The 17048-nt window shown below is 51.9% G+C and overlaps 1 protein-coding gene across 2 annotated transcripts; it reads right to left on the bottom strand.

Annotated features, from left to right (window-relative positions):
* Positions 1–10159: 10159 nt before the first annotated feature.
* CEBPE (CCAAT/enhancer binding protein (C/EBP), epsilon) lies at positions 10160–15602 on the bottom strand. Of its 2 annotated transcripts, XM_014529973.1 has the most exons (4): positions 15290–15602; positions 12916–13142; positions 11282–12273; positions 10160–10690 (listed from the first exon to the last, which is right to left on the bottom strand). In XM_014529973.1, the coding sequence occupies exons 3-4, from the start codon at positions 11789–11791 to the stop codon at positions 10355–10357; spliced, it is 846 nt and encodes a 281-aa protein (XP_014385459.1). In that variant the 5' UTR covers positions 11792–12273; positions 12916–13142; positions 15290–15602; the 3' UTR covers positions 10160–10354. The 2 variants fall into 2 exon arrangements, with proteins under 2 accessions (XP_014385459.1, XP_005882294.1); XM_005882232.2 differs by lacking the exons at positions 12916–13142; positions 15290–15602 and having other exon boundaries at positions 11282–12411.
* Between the last annotated feature and the right edge of the window lie 1446 nt (positions 15603–17048).

Below are 17048 nucleotides of genomic sequence, written 5' to 3'. Positions count from 1 at the left end.
CCTGAGGCTCTCTTCCGGCCCCTTCTTCCCTCCCTCACTGATTTCTGGCTTTCCTTTCTTTACCATCTCTCTGCATATCTCCTCCCACCACTTTTGCTTATTTTTTCAAGATTTGAGTGTTGTTGACTAAATCTACAATTCCTGCCAGGAGGTCGGATGTGAACCACAAGAGCCAAAGTTGTCTCTTCCCAGAGGTGCCAGAGGTGCAGAGCTGGGTGAGGGGCAGTGTTATTCCCAAGGCCTGGCCCACCTTCGAAGGAATTCACCTAACCAGCTTCCTTCTCTCATCCTAACTCCCCTGCCCACCCCCTCCTTCTCCTCCTCCTCCTTCTTCTAATATATTTTTATTGATTTCAGAGAGGAAGGGAGAGGGAGAGAGAGATTGAAAACATCAATGATGAGAATCATTGATTGGCTGTCTCCTGCACGCCCCCTACTGGGGATCAAGCGGGCAACCCAGGCATGTGCCCTTGACCAGAATCGAACCTGGGACCCTTCAGTCCCCAGGCCAACGCTCTATCCACTGAGCCAAACCTGCCAGGGCTCCCCTGCCATTCTGAGTGGGCAACCTCAGAACCTTCCCAGAACTAAAATGTGGGTTTTAACATAATGGTGTGTGTGTGTGTGTGTGTGTGTGTGTGTGTGTGTGTGTGTGGAGTGAGACATTCTTTGCTTCATAAGTATCTGCCTAGTCCATGGAGATGGGCAAACAAGGCACCTGCACTTCACCAGCCCCATATCAGAGCCGGTGGACTCTAAACTGCCAGAGGTTAGTGCATCTCCTCCATCTGTGTAGGAGACTTAGTAGGTGCTTAACAAATACATGTTGGGCCCTGGCTGGTTTGACTAAGTGGTTAGAGCATTGGCCTGGGCACCAAAGGGGCACGGGTTAGATTCCTGGTCAAGGGCACTTCCTTGGTTGCAATTTGATCCCAGGCTCAGGTTGGGGTGCATGTGGGAGGCAGCCAATTGATGTGTCTCTCCACACTGATGTTTCTCTTTTTCTTCCCCCCTCTTTCCTCCCTTCCACTATCTCTAAAAATCAATGGAAAAATATCCTCGGGTGAGGATTTAAAAAAACCAAATATGCCCTAGCTGGTTTGGCTCAGTGGATAGAGTGTCGGCCTGCGGACTGAAGGGTCCCGGGTTCGATTCCAGTCAAGGGCACATGCCCGGGTTGCAGGCTTTATCCCCAGTTGGGGCGTGTAGGAGACAGCCCATCAATGATTCTTTCTCATCACTGATGCTTCTATCTCTCTCTCCCTCTCTGAAATAAATAAAATATATTTAAAAACAAATACATGTTGGTTGACTGACAGCTCCAAGGAGAGGCTGTTGTATTCATAGAAGCCACTTACGGGCATGTGGGGAGGGAAAGGAGACTCAAAATGGACAGTGATGGAAAACATTCAAAGATGTCCTCACCTAACTCTTGGCACTCCCTTTGTTTTCTTTGCTCATTCTGTGCTTTCACATCCTGTTGACTCTGCCTGGATACCCCTCCTTCCCCGCCTGCCTGGCTAATTCCTACCTTCCCTGTAATTATGCTGGGAAGCCTTTCTTAACACCTCCAGCCAAAATTCCACAGGGGGAGGCGGCCTCTCCTTCCTGCTCCCAACAGAACACTTGTCATCTTTTATAATTGTTGGCTTAGTGGCTCTCCCTGCACATCCTGCACGCTTTCAAGGTGGGCCTGCTTCCTGGCTGGCTTTGTATCCATAGCACTCGGCATAGCTCAGAGGGCTTAGTCTTCAGTTTGTGGATAAGGAACAGAACCTAACCCTATTATTTAACTTTTGAGAGGCAGGTCCAGGTTGCAGTGACGTAAGACAGAATAGCTCATTCCTGACAGAGAAGGCTGGGGAGACTGAATGTTACACTCTCACATTCCAGAGCTGTGGCTGGCACTATCCATTACAAGGGAGGTATCCAAACTCCGGAGCCAAACCAGCTCTGGCCCACTCTATCTATGTAAAGTTAGTCAAATGCTTCAGTTTTGAGGTATCCAAACTCCGGAGCCAAACCAGCTCTGGCCACTCTATCTAACGTTAGTCAAATGCCTCAGTTTTTCCATTTAAAACATGGGGATGATTGATTGCACTTGCCTGATAGTGTTTTTATGAGGAGTAAGATTTGTAAAGTGCTGAGAACAATGTCTGGTTTATGGTAACGAAGTCAAGTAAAGCGTGCATATTCTATAGACATTTTAACTCAGTGGAGAAATATTCCATTCTTATCATCATGTGTAAAAATCTTTAGGGGACTCTTGTTTTTTGTCTGTTTTTTTGCAATATTTTTAAAAAATTGATTCTTGTTTTTTCTCTAAGACAAACCTAGTCTTTTTCTCCAAATGTTGGAAGAAGCGTTTTTCTCTCCTGACTGGGGCAGGGCAACTGTGAACAAAACTTTGAGGTGATGGACTCAAGGTCTGTGTGGCTCTCTTCAGGTTTTCTGGCTCCCACCTGGAGCCCCGCCTGTGCTTTGCTGCCCCCTTGTGGTCATACTGAGGAGGGTACGCCCCGCCAGGGTAGGGGTTCACCCTAACTTCACACACACTCACACAACTCCCTACCTTCTCACAGAAGAAGCCCAAGGAAAGCCTTCTGCTGGAATACCTCTCTGCTGAATGTGCCTGGCAAATTCTTCCTCATCTTTAAAGATCCAGCAGAGAGGCTATCTGCCTGTGGAGACTTTATTCCCCAAGCTGAGTTAGTTTGCACATCCTCTGGTCACTAATAGCATTTCTTTCACATCTTTGAAGTAGCTCTTATTATAATCTCCTGACACTTATTTTTGTGCTTGTTTCCTTGCTAGACTCGGGGGGGTGGGGGGGGGTTGCTGAAGCTGATTCATCTCTGCTTCTTTGACGAGGTATGAAGTAGGTGCAGAGAGGTAGTGGAGGTGAGAGATGAAAGTGAGGCTACAGCAAGGAGATAAGGAGAGAGGGGGCGGATAATAATTTTATTGAGCACTTCCTTTGTGCCCATTGTTCCAAGCACTTATAGACACATGTTAAACTTTCCGCAACCATACAGTGTAGGTATCATTATAGTCCCAGTTTTACAACTGAGGCACAGCGAAATTAGTCAACGTAGGTAGGTGGTAAAATGTGAGATTTGAACCCACATAGGAAGGCTCCTGAGCACAAGCTTTAACCCATCATGCAGTAGTGCTCCTCAAGGGCCCAGCGTGGAGGAGAAATAAAGCTGTGATGAGAGGAACAGGATGAGAAAGATGAGGCTGAAGAGAAAAGGTGGAGATGAGGAGAGCTCATGGGCAAGGAGAAGGTGAAGGCTATGATAAGAGAGGGTGGAGTTAGGAGAATGGAAGTTAGAGTGATGGGGATGAAGGTGAGGAAGGGCATGGAGATAGGAAGTTAGGTATAAGGAGAGGGGATGTTGATGAGGAAGGGGCAGAGGTGAAAGAGATGATGTGGGATGTTGGACAATGTGGGAGGCGGAGAGCGAATGGGGCTGAGCAGAGCAGTTGTCCTACGTGGTGTATCAACCACAGGGCTGATCCATCTAGGATGCTGAGCTCTCAGTTCTTTCACCCTTTTATCTCGAACACTCTTCTCAATTCCACCTTGGCAAGCCACTCCCAGAGTCATGCCCAGAGCCTTATCATCACCAGAAACTGTAGCACCTATGAAATAACCGAATCAATCATCCCACTCTGATATGATCTCCTTTCCTTATGGTCTGTTTGCTCAAGTCGGCTCATTGCAGCTGTTCTACGAGCTCATTGAGGAACCACTGGCCCTTCCTGTCTTTTCATCTCTCCTCTCCACCTTAGCTTCCAGGTTCACCACTAAACCCCTGTTTTGTAAGTGCCTTCAGGTCCCCTTCCCAGTCTGTCCTGTCCATCCCACCTCCCTGGATAAGATCCATTTGTTGCCGAGCCGCTAAGGACAACTGAAGGAAATCGAGCCCAGAACAGGCAGCTGTCACTCCAAATTTGTCATCATCCACTTTAGCTGTGTGTTTCCAAGTCAGAAATATCAGCAATCAGCTTCCTCTTCCACCCTCAGCAACTAGGATTTTATATCCTCAAGCCTCCTCTGAGCCTCCTGCTCAGTCACTTGCAGTCACCTCTTCTTCCCCTGGGAGATAGAAGTCAGCCTCTGCCTGCTACTAACCTACCTGTGTCTGCTGCCATCCCTTTTTTCTCATTAGGAGGAAAAAAATCTTCCTTTGGAAGGTGTTTCCTCCCTCTGGTGCTCTGGATCCCATCTATTGGAGCAGGATGTGGTCTCAGCCCCTCTCTGACCTCTCCTTCCTCCCCCCGGTCCCTGTCTAGTCTGCCTGCCCCTCCCCAGTCTCTGTCAGTGACTGGGAAGAACCTGTAGCTCAGGACCTTTGCATACTCTTTCTGCTAGGAACCCCACTTTTTTGCCAGACGGATACCTACTTACCTTTTAGATAATCACTTATATATTACTTCCTCAAAGAAGCCTTTTCTGACACTTTCAAATCAAGAGCCCTTACACATATCTGTTACAGTCACCTTTTTACTTTTGCCACATCGCACTGTCCACAATTTAGAGTTATATATTTACTTGTGAGATTCCGTTCGTCTGTCCCCCTCACGAATCTGTAAGCCCCACAAGGACAAGGACCGTCCTCCTTGTTTATCCCGTAGCTCCCATAACAAGCAAAGTGCCTGGCATGGAGTAGATGTTATTAAGTATTTTGGGGGGCAAACAATGACTGTAGTGGGAAGGCAGGGAGGGAGCTGAGGGAGGAGGAAGGATGAGGATGGGAGATGGGAGGTGAGGAGACGAGATGGAGACTGAGGAGAGAAGATGGTGATGAGGAAAATGAGCAAAGGTGAGGCTAGGGATGGAGGGAAGAAGAGGTGAGGAGAGGACCTCTGGGTCTGAGAAAGGCTGCTTGGGAGGTTGGAAGGCAGAGCTGGTGGGCGGGGCTAGACTTTATCTTGGGGTGCAGCCCTAACCTCAGATGGTGACAGAGCTGGAGCCAGCAGGGGTTTTGCAAACCGTCCCGATTGCAGCAGGCCAGCAGTCTCACTCGGGACAGGCGGGTGGGGCCTGGGCTTATCTCCTGAGTACAGTCCTAACCTCAGATGGTGACAAAGCGGGAGCTCGCAGGCGTTTTGCAAACCGTCCCGATTGCAGCAGGGTTGGATGGCCTGGCCGGCGGTGACAGTGCTAGGTGTGGGGGCAGTGGGTTGGACAGTTTGAGGCTGGGTTGGGGGCAAAGCTTGGCTTGAGGGGCGTGGGGAATGGACCCAGTCTATGTTGGGCTTGCCTCTACCTACCCCAGATCTCTATTTATAAAAGAAGGTCTCTCCTCATTAGGAAGCCCTCCTTTCCCCAAGTCCTAGGATACTTCTGCTGCTCCCTGAAGCCAGAATTGGTGGCCAGTTGCAAGCATTTTCCTCTGAAAATACCCGCCATCTCTCCATGGGTTAGCCCTGGGGAATTTTTATGTGCCACTGAAGTTTTTTCTGAGGCCAGGCCAGGCCTGCTTATAGGAGCAGCTGAGAGTGGCCACCAGGAGTCCCACCCAGGTGGACCATTCCTACTTTGGAGCAGCCCAGGCTGAGTACTGAGAGGAGAGAGAGGTCTGCCTGCTGGGGGCTGGCGAGGGTGACGGGGAGTGACTGGCCTGTGGAAAAGGAGATGCACAGGCCCTCAGCCAGCCCTGGCTCTTTTTGCCTCAGCATCTCCTCTGAAGCCCCCTCCATCCCATAGTCCCCTCACTGGCTTGGGACAGGGTAGGGGGTGGAGATGAAGAGGCCCCTTTCTACCTCCACAACCCCAACCGGGATCTTCCAGCACTGGGATGGGGTCCCTGGGGGCCCAGGCGTGTGGCAATCCATGGGGGATGGGGTGGGGTGGGGAGGTGTGCACGGAGCAGGGGGAAAGGCTTTCACAAGCAGCCTCCACCGACTGACCTTGGCAGGCTCACCTTGGGCAGCTTCCCCCTCTCAGAGGTATCTCCAAACAGCCTTCCTCCTTGCTGCTTCCCTGGGGCCTGACATCCTATCTCTCAGCTCAGGACTTTCATCCTGCTCCCCAGCTATGCTCATGAAGGAAAGTGGGTCTGGGCTGTGGATTCTAAAGCAATAGGAATGCTTTAGATGTCCCTCCTTTCCCCCTCACCTCTTAACACCCCTGCACCCCCTCTTATCTCCTCCCCAAGAGAGACCTTTTTTATGTATATACTAGAGGCCATTGCACGAAGAGATTCGTGCAATAGGCCTTCCCTTACCCTGGCTGCCGGCACCGTTTTTCCTCCGGCACCCGGGACCCAGGCCTTCACTCCGGCCACAGTAGAGAAGCCAAGCCTCTTCAGCCCTCAGTCTCTGCTTTGCCGGAGCCCTCAGTCTCCACTCCCCCGGAGCCTTCCAGAGCCCTCAGTCTCCGCTATGCCGGAGGCCTCAGTCTCCGCTCCGCCAGAGCCCTCAGTCTCCGCTCCGCTGGAGCCTTCCAGAGCCCTCAGTCTCCGCTCCGCTGGAGCCTTCTGGAGCCGTCAGTCTCTGCTCCGCCGGAGCCCTCAGTCTCCGCTCCACCAGAGCCCTCAGTCTCCGCTCCGCCGGAGCCTTCCGGAGCCCTCAGTCTTCGCTCCACCCGGTCTTTGCTCTTCGCCTGCGTATGCAAATTAACCACCATCTTTGTTGGGTTAATTTGTATACTCATCCGATTGGCTGGTGGGCATAGCGGAGTGACACCAATTTGCATGTTTCTCTTTTATTAGTGTAGACTAGAGGCCCAGTGCACAAAATTTGTGCAGGGTAAGTCTGCAACCCAGGCATGTGCCCTGATCAGGAATCGAACCCTGACCTCCTGATTTATAGGTCGATGCTCAACCACTGAGCCATGCCGGCTGGACAAGAGAGACATTTCTTGACCATTCCAGCTAAAATAGCTTCTTCATCTATTAGTTTATTTGGTTTCCCCAATGGGCATATGCAAATGGAGTAATTAATGAACTTAATGAAGGTGCTCTGCAGAAGTGAGAACAAACAGGATTAAGGGAAGGCAGCAAGGAGTGGTAAAGTAGGCCTGGTGGCAGCAGGAGGGGCATCACCCCACAGGCCATTTGAGCAGGAATCCAGTGAAAAGGAGCTGTGAAGAGTACCTGTCTTGTCCTAGGAAGGGTTGGGGACAAGCACCTCACTTCATCTTACCTGGTATGTGGCAAGATGGACAAGGAGGGGCAGAGGAAGACACTCAGCACATTTTTTGTTGCCTTTTTCTTTCTACCCCTTCAGCTAGGAGCTGGTTGTCTTATTCACCGCAGTGTTCTGGACATCTTGCAAAGGCCTGGCACAGGAAAGATGCTCAACAAATACTTGTCAAGTGTTACTTTGGCCCAAACTAGTTGAGGTCAGCTTAAAAGCCTCATTCAAAACGTGTGACTTCTGGCCCTGGCCAGTGGCTCAGTTGGTTGGAGCATCATCCCTGTACACCAAAAGATTTTGGGTTTGGTCCCTGGTAGGGGCATATACCTAAGTTGCGGGTTCAATACCCCATTGGGATGCATATGGGAGGCAACCGATCGAATGGTGTTTCTCTCTGTCTGTCTCTCTCTCTCTCAAAATAAATAAACAGCCTGGCGGATGTGTCTCAGTGGTTGAGCATCCACCTATGAATCAGGAGGTCATTGTTCGATTCCTGGTCAGGGCACATGCCTGGATTATGGGTTCAATATCCAGTAGGGGGCATGCAGGACGCAGCTGGTCAATGATTCTCTCTCATCAATGATGTTTCTATCTCTCCCTCTCCCTTCCTCTCTGAAATCAATAAAAATATATTTTAAAAAATAAAAGAAAATTTTAAAAGGTGTGACATCTGGCTATCTGTCATCTCCCCCTGGAATATGATGTGCCACAGAGGATGGGATGTGCCCAACACTCTGTGTCACACTGGGCCGGGTGTTCCCTTCTCTCCCAGTGGGGCTTCTCCAGTCCTGGTGCCAGCTGCAGGCCCTCAGGAGCCCCTGGGGTGGTGGGGGCTGGGAGGAGACATAATTCAGAGCTGTGGGAAAGAAGCGCGGGGTTAATGGTTAAGCAACCCAGGTCCCATTACCCAGAACCCTGAAAATAAGTCAAGGGACAGTGGTCTTGAGGTGGGAGGAGGAAATCCGGAGGTTGAGTCACTCAGTGTGTTCTGTACAAACCCCCTTATGCAACCCATCCCCCTGGGCTGAAAGGAAGGTGCAGGATTCTCCCAGGCATTCACAGAAACTGGCACCTCCCCCTTCCAAACTCAGGCGGCTCCAGTGGGTGAGGTTCAGATCTGTGGGCCCAAACCAGACCTGGGGCAGGGGATCCAGGGCACAGAGGTAGGAGAGATGGTGCTCGAGAGACACCGAGGCAAAGGCAGGAGAGGGATGAGTCCTGGGTGAGGCAGGCATGGTGCCCACGAATGCCCAAGATGTGGGAAGGCTCTGGCCCTGGGGATGTGGAGAAAGAGAGAACAGGGAGGATCCGGACCCCAGTGTTTCTGCGTCTCACAGAGTGTTTCCTTGATGTCTGACGCAGGCTTTCTCAGCAGTGGCTTGCAAGTCATTGGTGGTCTAGGGGAGACTCTAGCCCGTATTGTGTCTCTCTTCCTGTGTCTGTCAGGCACTCCTGATCACTTATGAATGAATTTAGTTGCCCTGCCATGTGCTGCATACCTCTGAGGGGAGGTGTGCGCTCAGAGTAGAGAGACAGGTGCCTGTGCTGAGACAGCAAAGGGACTGAGTGAGCTTTAGGACAATGTCTCTTATGCCCTCAACCGCGTTATCTATAAAATGTGGCTCACATTATCTTGCTTCTCTGAGGGCCAAGCCCACTGGATGATCTCTTGAGGTCTTTTCCAGCACCTCTTTTGATCTATAATTTTATGGAGCTAATTTTGGTTCTGTCTCTAACCAATCGTGTGATTCTAAGTCCCTTCCGCTCTCCGAGGCCTCAGTTTTCTTACCTGAAAAAATGAGTTTACATGAGATCTCTGAGGTCCTGTCAGTTCTAGCAAAATGAAATAATAACTATTCACACTGACCCTGGTCCAGGCCCTGTTTATCTATGAACATAACAGCACTATGAGGTGGGGGCTAGCCCTACTCCCATTTTGCAGATAAGGAAACTGCAGCACAGAGAGAAGTAGCTGGCTCGAGGTCACACAGCTAGTAAGCAGCAGAGGGAAATTCAAATGGAGGCTCTCAAGCACTGGACTACTGTGCGTCTTACATGAGAGTTCTGTGAAAAAGAAAACACTTTGAACTTGGGGTTTCACTGTCGTCCTCCTCATGATCCATTTTCTCATATACAAACAGGCCTCAGGACCTTTCCCAACGGATTCATCCCCTAAGCACTCAGATGCTCATGTGTTAGGGCCCACGGGGATGAGGGACAAAGATGGGAGCGGGTGGGAGGGAGCCATGGGGACGTGTCAATTGAGTAGACCAGTGGTCGGCAAACTGCGGCTCGCGAGCCACATGCGGCTCTTTGGCCCCTTGAGTGTGGCTCTTCCACAAAATACCACGTGCCGGCACGCACGTACAGTGCGATTGAAACTTGGTGGCCCATGCGCAGAAGTCGGTATTTTGTGGAAGAGCCACACTCAAGGAGCCAAAGAGCCACATGTAGCTCGCGAGCCGCAGTTTGCCGACCACTGGGGTAGACTGAAGCTGTGGATCTGGAGAGAAGGGATTGATGGCAGAGTCATCTGGAATTTTTCCCTTGGTCACCTGGGGCAGGAGCTCCCAGGTGATACCTCAAGGGGACAGAGAGCAGGGCTTGGGTCAGCAGGGTCTGGGTGGTGCTAGGTCTTCCTCCAAGCCACAGAGCTCTGTTAGGACAGTAATCAGAGGCTGCTCTAGGTCCTGTGGGGTGGCAGGAGGGTGCCTTCAGTGTCCAGAGGACAGAGTGGGGCGGGGGAGGGGGGGCGGAGAAGACAGAGTGACAGACACACTGTCTGTCCAGGTGGTGTTTTGGGGGAGAGCTGTGGGCAGCGTATCTGCTGAATGTTTGGAAATATTACCAAATATTCACTTGGGCATGGAAGCAAGAGGTATGCAGAACTAGCCACATGCATTCCCAGGCGCTTGCTACAGCTCCGTTTGCTGTCTTTCCCCTGCATGGCCAAGGCACACACACACACAAACACACACTCACACAGACCCAGGCCCGGTTACAGCCCCAGTACCAAGTCATAGTGCAATTTTATTCAGCTTCAGAATCATAATGCTGAGGCCCGCCCTCCTCCCTTGCCACCTGCTGCCATTTGTCCATGATGTATGTCTTAGGCTTGGCCTGTGAGGGGCTCTAGAACCCCAGCAGAGCAGGGGTCCCCAGGGTCAGGCTGGGGGGTAAGGTGCCCACAGTCTGCCAGCTGGACTCAGCTGCAACCCCCCACACCCTTGATGAGGTTGGCGGCCTCGGGGATCTGGCGGAAGAGGTTTCGAAGGGTGTCCAGCTCCTGGGTCAGCTGCTCCACACGGCTGCGGAGGCGCTCGTTCTCTGCCATGTACTCCAGTACCTTCTGCTGCGTCTCCAGAATGCGCCTCTTGGCCTTGTCCCGACTCTTGCGCACGGCAATGTTGTTCCGCTCCCGCCGCAGCCGGTACTCCAGGCTGTCTTTGTTGACCGCCTTCTTGCCCTTGTGCGAGGGGCCAGCTGGAGAGGGAGCCTTTAGAAGGGGGCTGCAGGGGGCCGCGGCAGCAGCCATAGGGGCCTGGAGGGGAAGGCACAGAGGGACAAGGGGTGAGGGCTGGCCAGGAAGCAGAGTGAAGCAGAGTGGAGGCAGGGCAGGAATGCCGGCAGCCAGAGCACCCTTGGGCCTCAGGGAGACAAGGGCTTCCAGAGCCAGCTCCTGGGTCGCAGTCAGAGCAGCCTTTGCCTGCCGGGTGCACAGGGTCCCTGCTCTGACTAAAATTCCTTTTCATGCTCCACACTCTCTGAGGACACTTTCCTTCAGTCTATATTGAGTCTCCAATTCTGTGATCAGCCGGCATTTCCTCTTCTAGAAGCAGGCGGCAGAGAAACAAGAGGTGGGCGGCAGAGAAGCTGGGGGGCCCGAGGTCAGGCAGGTCAGCTGGCCACAGGGACTGCAGCACACGGGTTTCAAGGTGGGAGTGGATCCACAGAGAAGGAAGCGGGGTCGTGGTTGGGTGGTGGGTGCCGAGAGCTTTGGGGTGAGCCAATTTCACAAAGCAACACCAAACACAGACTCGCTGAGAATAAGCAGGAAGCTCAGAGTTCCCCCATCCACAGGGGCCTCTCTCCAGCCCCTGGAAGGCACGGAGGAGAACTGACCTGCTCTTACCTTGAGGACACGCAGGGGCTGGCTGGGCGCTGCTAGAGCCGGGGGCAGGTGCATGGCCGTCTGCCCACAGTGTGCCACTTGGTACTGCAGAGGATTGTAGCCGCTGCGGCTGGCCCCGCGGCTGCCCTCGGGGCCCCGAGGCTCCTCCTTCACAGCCACAGCCCTGGGGTCGTAGCTCCCCGGGCTGCTGTAGATGCCGGGTCCCAGCGCCTTCCTGTCGGGGCCGAAGGTATGCGGGGGGTAGGCGAAGGGCCGAGGGTCAGGTGGCAGGTAGTGGGGGAAAGAAGGGGTTCCGGGGCCCTTGAGGCCTCGGGCCTCCGGTGATGGCTTCACAGCGAAGAGGTCGGAGAGAAGCTGCTCCTCCCCAGACTCGATGTAGGCAGAGAGGTCGATGGAGGCCTCATGCTCACACATGTCCCCCAGCTCCCCAGGCCCCGCTCGGGCCCCTGAGAATTCGAGTGGCTGCTGGCCAGCCCGGGGCTCACACTCGTAGTAGGTCCCGTGGGACATGGCCGGTCCGCCCCCTGGGTTCCCCGCCCCCGGGCCCTGCTCTTGGGGCACCTTGGGATGCTCGGTCTGCCCTTCCTCGACCTCCCCCCTGCCCTAGATTTGCCCTAGATCTGCCCTCTCGGGCTCCTCTGTCACCCACTCCTGCCTGGCCTCTCTCCTCCCTCCTCTGTTTCCTTTTCCTTCCTCTGTAGTCAATGCAGCTTTTCTCTTCCCTTTTTTCCCCCCTCTCTCCCTGGGGTGACTCAGGGAGGGGCAGGGCGCACCCCGAGGGAGGGATGCGGGCCTTAGAGAAAGGGGCCCTCAGCCTATTTAGCGGTTGGGCACTCTTTGGTCAGGATCCAAGTCAGAGTTCTGAGCTGTCCAGGAGCTGGTGCTTCTGGGAACACCTCCCCTGTTCCCGTTGAGTCCAGGGCATGCCAGCGTCCTTGCTGAGGGCAACACCTCCCTCTGAGTGTCCTCTTCCCTCCAACTTCCAAAAAGTTCTGTGCAGAATGAGGTGCCAAGTCAGAATGAACAGAGAACACCCTCTTCCAGTGCCGACCCCCAGCTTTGGCTGAGCTCCTCCCTCAACACACCTCTCGCTCAGTCCCCCAAAAGGCTGAGCTCCACCCACTCCCAGGGGCAGTCAGTTCCTTTTGTAGCCCCACCTCCCAGGGCATTCTCCTGGGTGCAGGCCAGGGGGCGTTTGAGGGGTTAGGAAACAGTGATAGGCTCTGGGACCGAGTCACACACGGGGCCTGCTCTGTGGCCCAGAGCCCCGCTCATTTGCTCGGTTTTTGCACAAGGTCTGTGCAATAGCCCAAACCCTCATGTTTCCAGCTGTGGCTAGCTTTAGCAGCCTGGAACTGGCCCTGAGTGCCCTGGCTGGCTGAGGCTCCTGATCAGGTCTTGGACCCTGTGCCCCAGGCACCGGCAGGTTGCTGCCCCCAGGATGGACTGTCACACTCTTCTGGTGGCTCCAGAGCCTCTTTTCCTGCTGCCCCGTGCTGCCAGAGCCTCAGGCTGGAGCTCTGCCCTGCTCTGGTCCTGGGGCTCTGCCCCATTCCCTGTGCCCTGGCTGCAGGGCTCAGGCACTCTCTACAGCTCGGTTTGCTGTCTTTCCTTCTGCATAGCCATTTTCTGACCTCGATGCACGACTCTTGGGTCCACTTCCTCTTGTGAGGCTTGAGAAGCCGTGTCTTTTGTCATCACCTCTTCCTGGGGCTCTGTTTCAGGGTCTTCAAGAGAAGCTCAGGGCTTGCTCTCTGTACTTTTGGTCTCATGGGAGGTCCCTTCTTCCTTCCCTTTTCTTTTTCTCTGGGAACTCCCCACTCCTTTCTGGCAGAGGCACCAGCTGTGTCCCTGTTTTCACCTGTCGAATTATATCTATAAAAGGGACTATATAGCTCAGTGAAAAGGAAGGACACACTGAAGTGTGTTACTGGCTCTTTTATCACCAGCAAATGCTGGGAGTGCCTTGTGGGGAGCTAGAAGGTTTTACTAGCCTAGGTCAGGCACACCAAGGGCCAGGCCACAGTGGGGAAAATGCAGAAGCGATAGGCGTGTCATTAAACACTAAAATGAAGTATGCAAATAGAGCCGCTTAAAGGTCAGACAAGTTACCCCTCCAGTTAGTGTCCTCTTCCTCCCTCCCAACACCACAATACCCCAGGAGCTTTCCATGCAGGGTTTGAGGTGCTTTCTCTAAAAGCCCTGACCTGGCCTTAACTGGTTTGGCTCAGTGGATAGAGTGTCAGCCTGCAGACTGAAGGGTCCCACGTTTGATCCTGGTCAAGGCCATGTACCTTGGTTGCGGGTGCATCCCCAGTGGAGGGTCTGCAGGAAGCAGCTGATCGATGTTTCTAACTCTTTATCTCTCTCCCTTCCTCTTTGTAAAAAATCAATAAAATATATTTAAAAATATATTTATATATTAAAAAATAAAATAAAAAATAAAAGCCATGCCATAGCTGGTTTGGCTCAATGGATAGAGCGTCGGTCTGCGGACTGAAGGGTCCCAGGTTCAATTCCGGCCAAGGGCACATGCCTGGGTTGCAGGCTTGATCCCCAGTAGGGGGCGTGCAGGAGGCAGCCAATCAATGATTCCCTCTCATCATTGATGTTTTTATCTCTCTCTCCCTCTCCCTTTCTATCTGAAATCAATAAAATATAAGAAAAATAAATAAATAAAAGCCCTGACCTGGCCCTAGCTGGTTTGGCTGAATGGATAGAGTGCCGGCCTGTGGACTGAAGGGTCCCGGGTTCAATTCTGGTCACGAGCACATGCTAGGGTTGAATGCTCAATCCCCAGTAGGGGGTGTGCAGGAGGCAGACAATCAATGACTTCCTCTCATCATTGATGTTTTTATCTCTCTCTCCCTCTCCCTTTCTCTCTGAAACCAATAAAAATAAATTTAAAAAAATAAATTAATAAAAGCCCTGCCCTAACCGGTTTGGCTCAGTGGATAGAGCGCCGGCCTGCGGATTGAGAGGGCCCAGGTTCGATTCCGGCCAAGGGCATGTACCTTGGTTGTGGGCACATCCCCAGTGGGGGGTGTGCAGGAGGCAGCTGATTGATGTTTCTCTCTCATCGATGTTTCCAACTCTCTATCCCTCTCCCTTCCTCTCTGTGAAAAATCAATAAAATATATTTAAAAATAAAAATAAAAATAAAAGCCCTGACCTGGCACGGGAAGATCTGTGTGCATCCCAGAGACAGATCTCAGGAACCAAATGGGGAGATTTGTTCCGCCTTCTCCCCGTTTCTCAAGACCCTGCGGCAAACAGGTACCACAGCTGAGCCAATTCAGTTTGGCGGCAGTGCCTCTGTGGACCATCAGGTGGCAATGTTGGCCCAAAATCTGGACTTGAGGGGCTGCTGTGGTCAGGAATCAGGTGGCCGACAGAGGGCAGTCTCCCACAGTCCTGACCCCGGGAGACAGCCAGGGGTCTGTGTGGAAGGAGGAAGAGGGAGCACAGCTGGGATGAAGACTTACGGTGCAGTTACTGGGAGAGTGGACAGGCTCATAGGGCCTTGTCTCAATGAGGAGAAATTCTATCCCTCCCCAACTTTGAAAATACTAGCGATGGCAGTGAAGGCCTGGCATTTTCTGGTGTTATGCTTTTTCAATCATTGAAACATACACTTTTTCATGCTGACAGTTTCCTTGTGAGTTAAGTAGGAAGGTAAGCAAGACAGATTATATTTTTATTGTTGCCTTATAAACGAGGAAAACAAGCAGAGCTGCCCAAGGTCATTCAAGCATGCTGCGTTGATCTTGGGGGAAAGGGCAATGGGTTAGTTCTCGATATCCTCAGCAAGAAGGGACAGGGAAATGGGGGAACTGTGTGGCTCAGAGAGCCTTCTTTGGCTCAGTCAGCCACCCTGGGGGAGGGGGAGAGCATCAGCAGTGAGCGAACAGGCGCTGGAAGAAGCAGGGAGGTGTGCAAATAAAGCCGGCAGGAAATGAGAAAGTCGCACAGCTCTGGTGGGAAGATAAGTGATCTCAGGTCTCTCACCTTCCGGGCTGGTGGCTGACGTTGCTGGCTCACTGACATCAGTGTTTCCCAGTAACGGAGGGGTTTGGCCAGGCTAGAGCTGTTCTGGATGTTTGGGCAGGGGAGGAGTGGGTGCTGGGCTGGAAGGAGGGTGGGGAGGGCGGAGCCAGTCAAGGGCTCGGGTAAACCTGGGTTCTGCATAATTGTTCAGAAGCCGAAAGAAACCCTCCCCGGTCAGCAGGATCATTTTCTCCTAGCTCCTGCAGTTGCTACCTGTTTGCATTAACTGAAGCAATGCATGTGTATTATCTTACTGACTCTAACCTGCCTCAGTTCAAAGGCCACCTCTTTTTCCAAGTCTTTCAAACAGGGAGGCAGTTGAGCACGGCGGGGAAGTGTCAGAGATAACTGGACTCAAATCCTGCCTTTGTCACCAGCTCCGTGACCTTGGACAAGTTACTTAATCTTGTAAAATGGCAGTAGTCGTGCTTACTTGATCAGGTTGTTTAATTAAACTTTGAATAAGATAACGAAAGGAATGTTCAGTCTCTTTCTGCCCTTCCTTTGACCACCCATTGCAGTTTATCTGTGTCAGCTAAAGGGATACAGTCTGCAGCCTCATCTGATCCTTCAATTTGACAAGCGCTTTTGAACACTTAGATACCAGGCACTGCATGGGCTCTGGGGGCCTGGCAGGATCAGCCCCTGCCTGCAGCAGCTGGAGTCCAGTCAGACTGGGCAGTCAGTGATGCTGTGAAGGGCACACACCGGTGCCATGTGTGTGCCTTTGTTTTTAATTACTTAATTTATTGATTTTAGAGAAGGGAGGGAGAGAGAAACATCAATTTGTTGTTCCACTTATTTATGCATTCATTGGTTGATTCTTTTTAAAATATGTTTCTATTGATTTTTAGAGAGAGGGGGAGAGAGAGAGAGAGAGAAACTTCAATCAATCAGCTGCCTCCTGCATGCCTCCCACTGGGGATAGAGCCCACAAGCCAGGCATGTGCCCTGACCAGGAATTGAACCATCGACCTTTTGGTGCATGGATGGCATTCAGCCAACTGAGCCACACCACTCAACCAATCGAGCTACACCGGCTAGGTCATTGGTTGATTCTTGTATGTACCCTGGGGATCAAACCTGCAACCTTAGGGTATTGGGATGATGCTCTACCCAATTGGGCTACCTGGCCAGGGCTGCCATGTGTGTTCTTGCCTTCTCCTCCCCATAGACTATCTGCTCTTTGAGGGTAGGGTCAGATACATCTTTTGGACCTCTTCAGCTGTAATGACCATGTTGCCTGAATTAAAATTAAGAACAGGCCCTAGCTGGTTTGGCTCAGTGGATAGAGCGTCGGCCTGCGGACTGAGGGGTCCCAGGTTCGATTCCAGTCAAAGGCATGTACCTTGGTTGCGGGCACATCCCCAGTGGGGAGTGTGCAGGAGGCAGCTGATCGATGTTTCTCTCTCATCCGATGTTTCTAACTCTCTATTCCTCTCCCTTCCTCTCTGTAAAAAAATCAATAAAATATATTAAAAAAATAAAGTAAAATTAAGAACAGGTGGATTGACATGTATGAATATTCTTATGAGGAAAACAGAACAAAATATGTGAAGTCTGTGCTGATTTGAAAACTTCAGGAATAAGTTGGCTATTCCACAGCATATAACAAAATTCTTGTACACAATTAATATAGTCACACAAAAATTGGTTTGTGACTATATTAATATATATATATATATATATTCATTTATATTAATGAATGCTTAAGCAGCTA

Source organism: Myotis brandtii, unplaced genomic scaffold, assembly GCF_000412655.1.
Source record: "Myotis brandtii unplaced genomic scaffold, ASM41265v1 scaffold70, whole genome shotgun sequence".
Classification (NCBI taxonomy): Eukaryota; Metazoa; Chordata; class Mammalia; order Chiroptera; family Vespertilionidae; genus Myotis; species Myotis brandtii.
This window is presented reverse-complemented; position numbering and strand designations above follow the sequence as displayed.

Bases quoted from the DNA above. Each gene is read 5' to 3' on its own strand.
- CEBPE (XM_014529973.1), bottom strand. From the start codon at position 11,791: ATGTCCCACGGGACCTACTACGAGTGTGAGCCCCGGGCTGGCCAGCAG. The intron at 10,691-11,281 runs GTAAGAGCAGGT...CTTCCCCTCCAG, and splicing joins AGCCCCTGCGTGTCCTCAAG to GCCCCTATGGCTGCTGCCGC.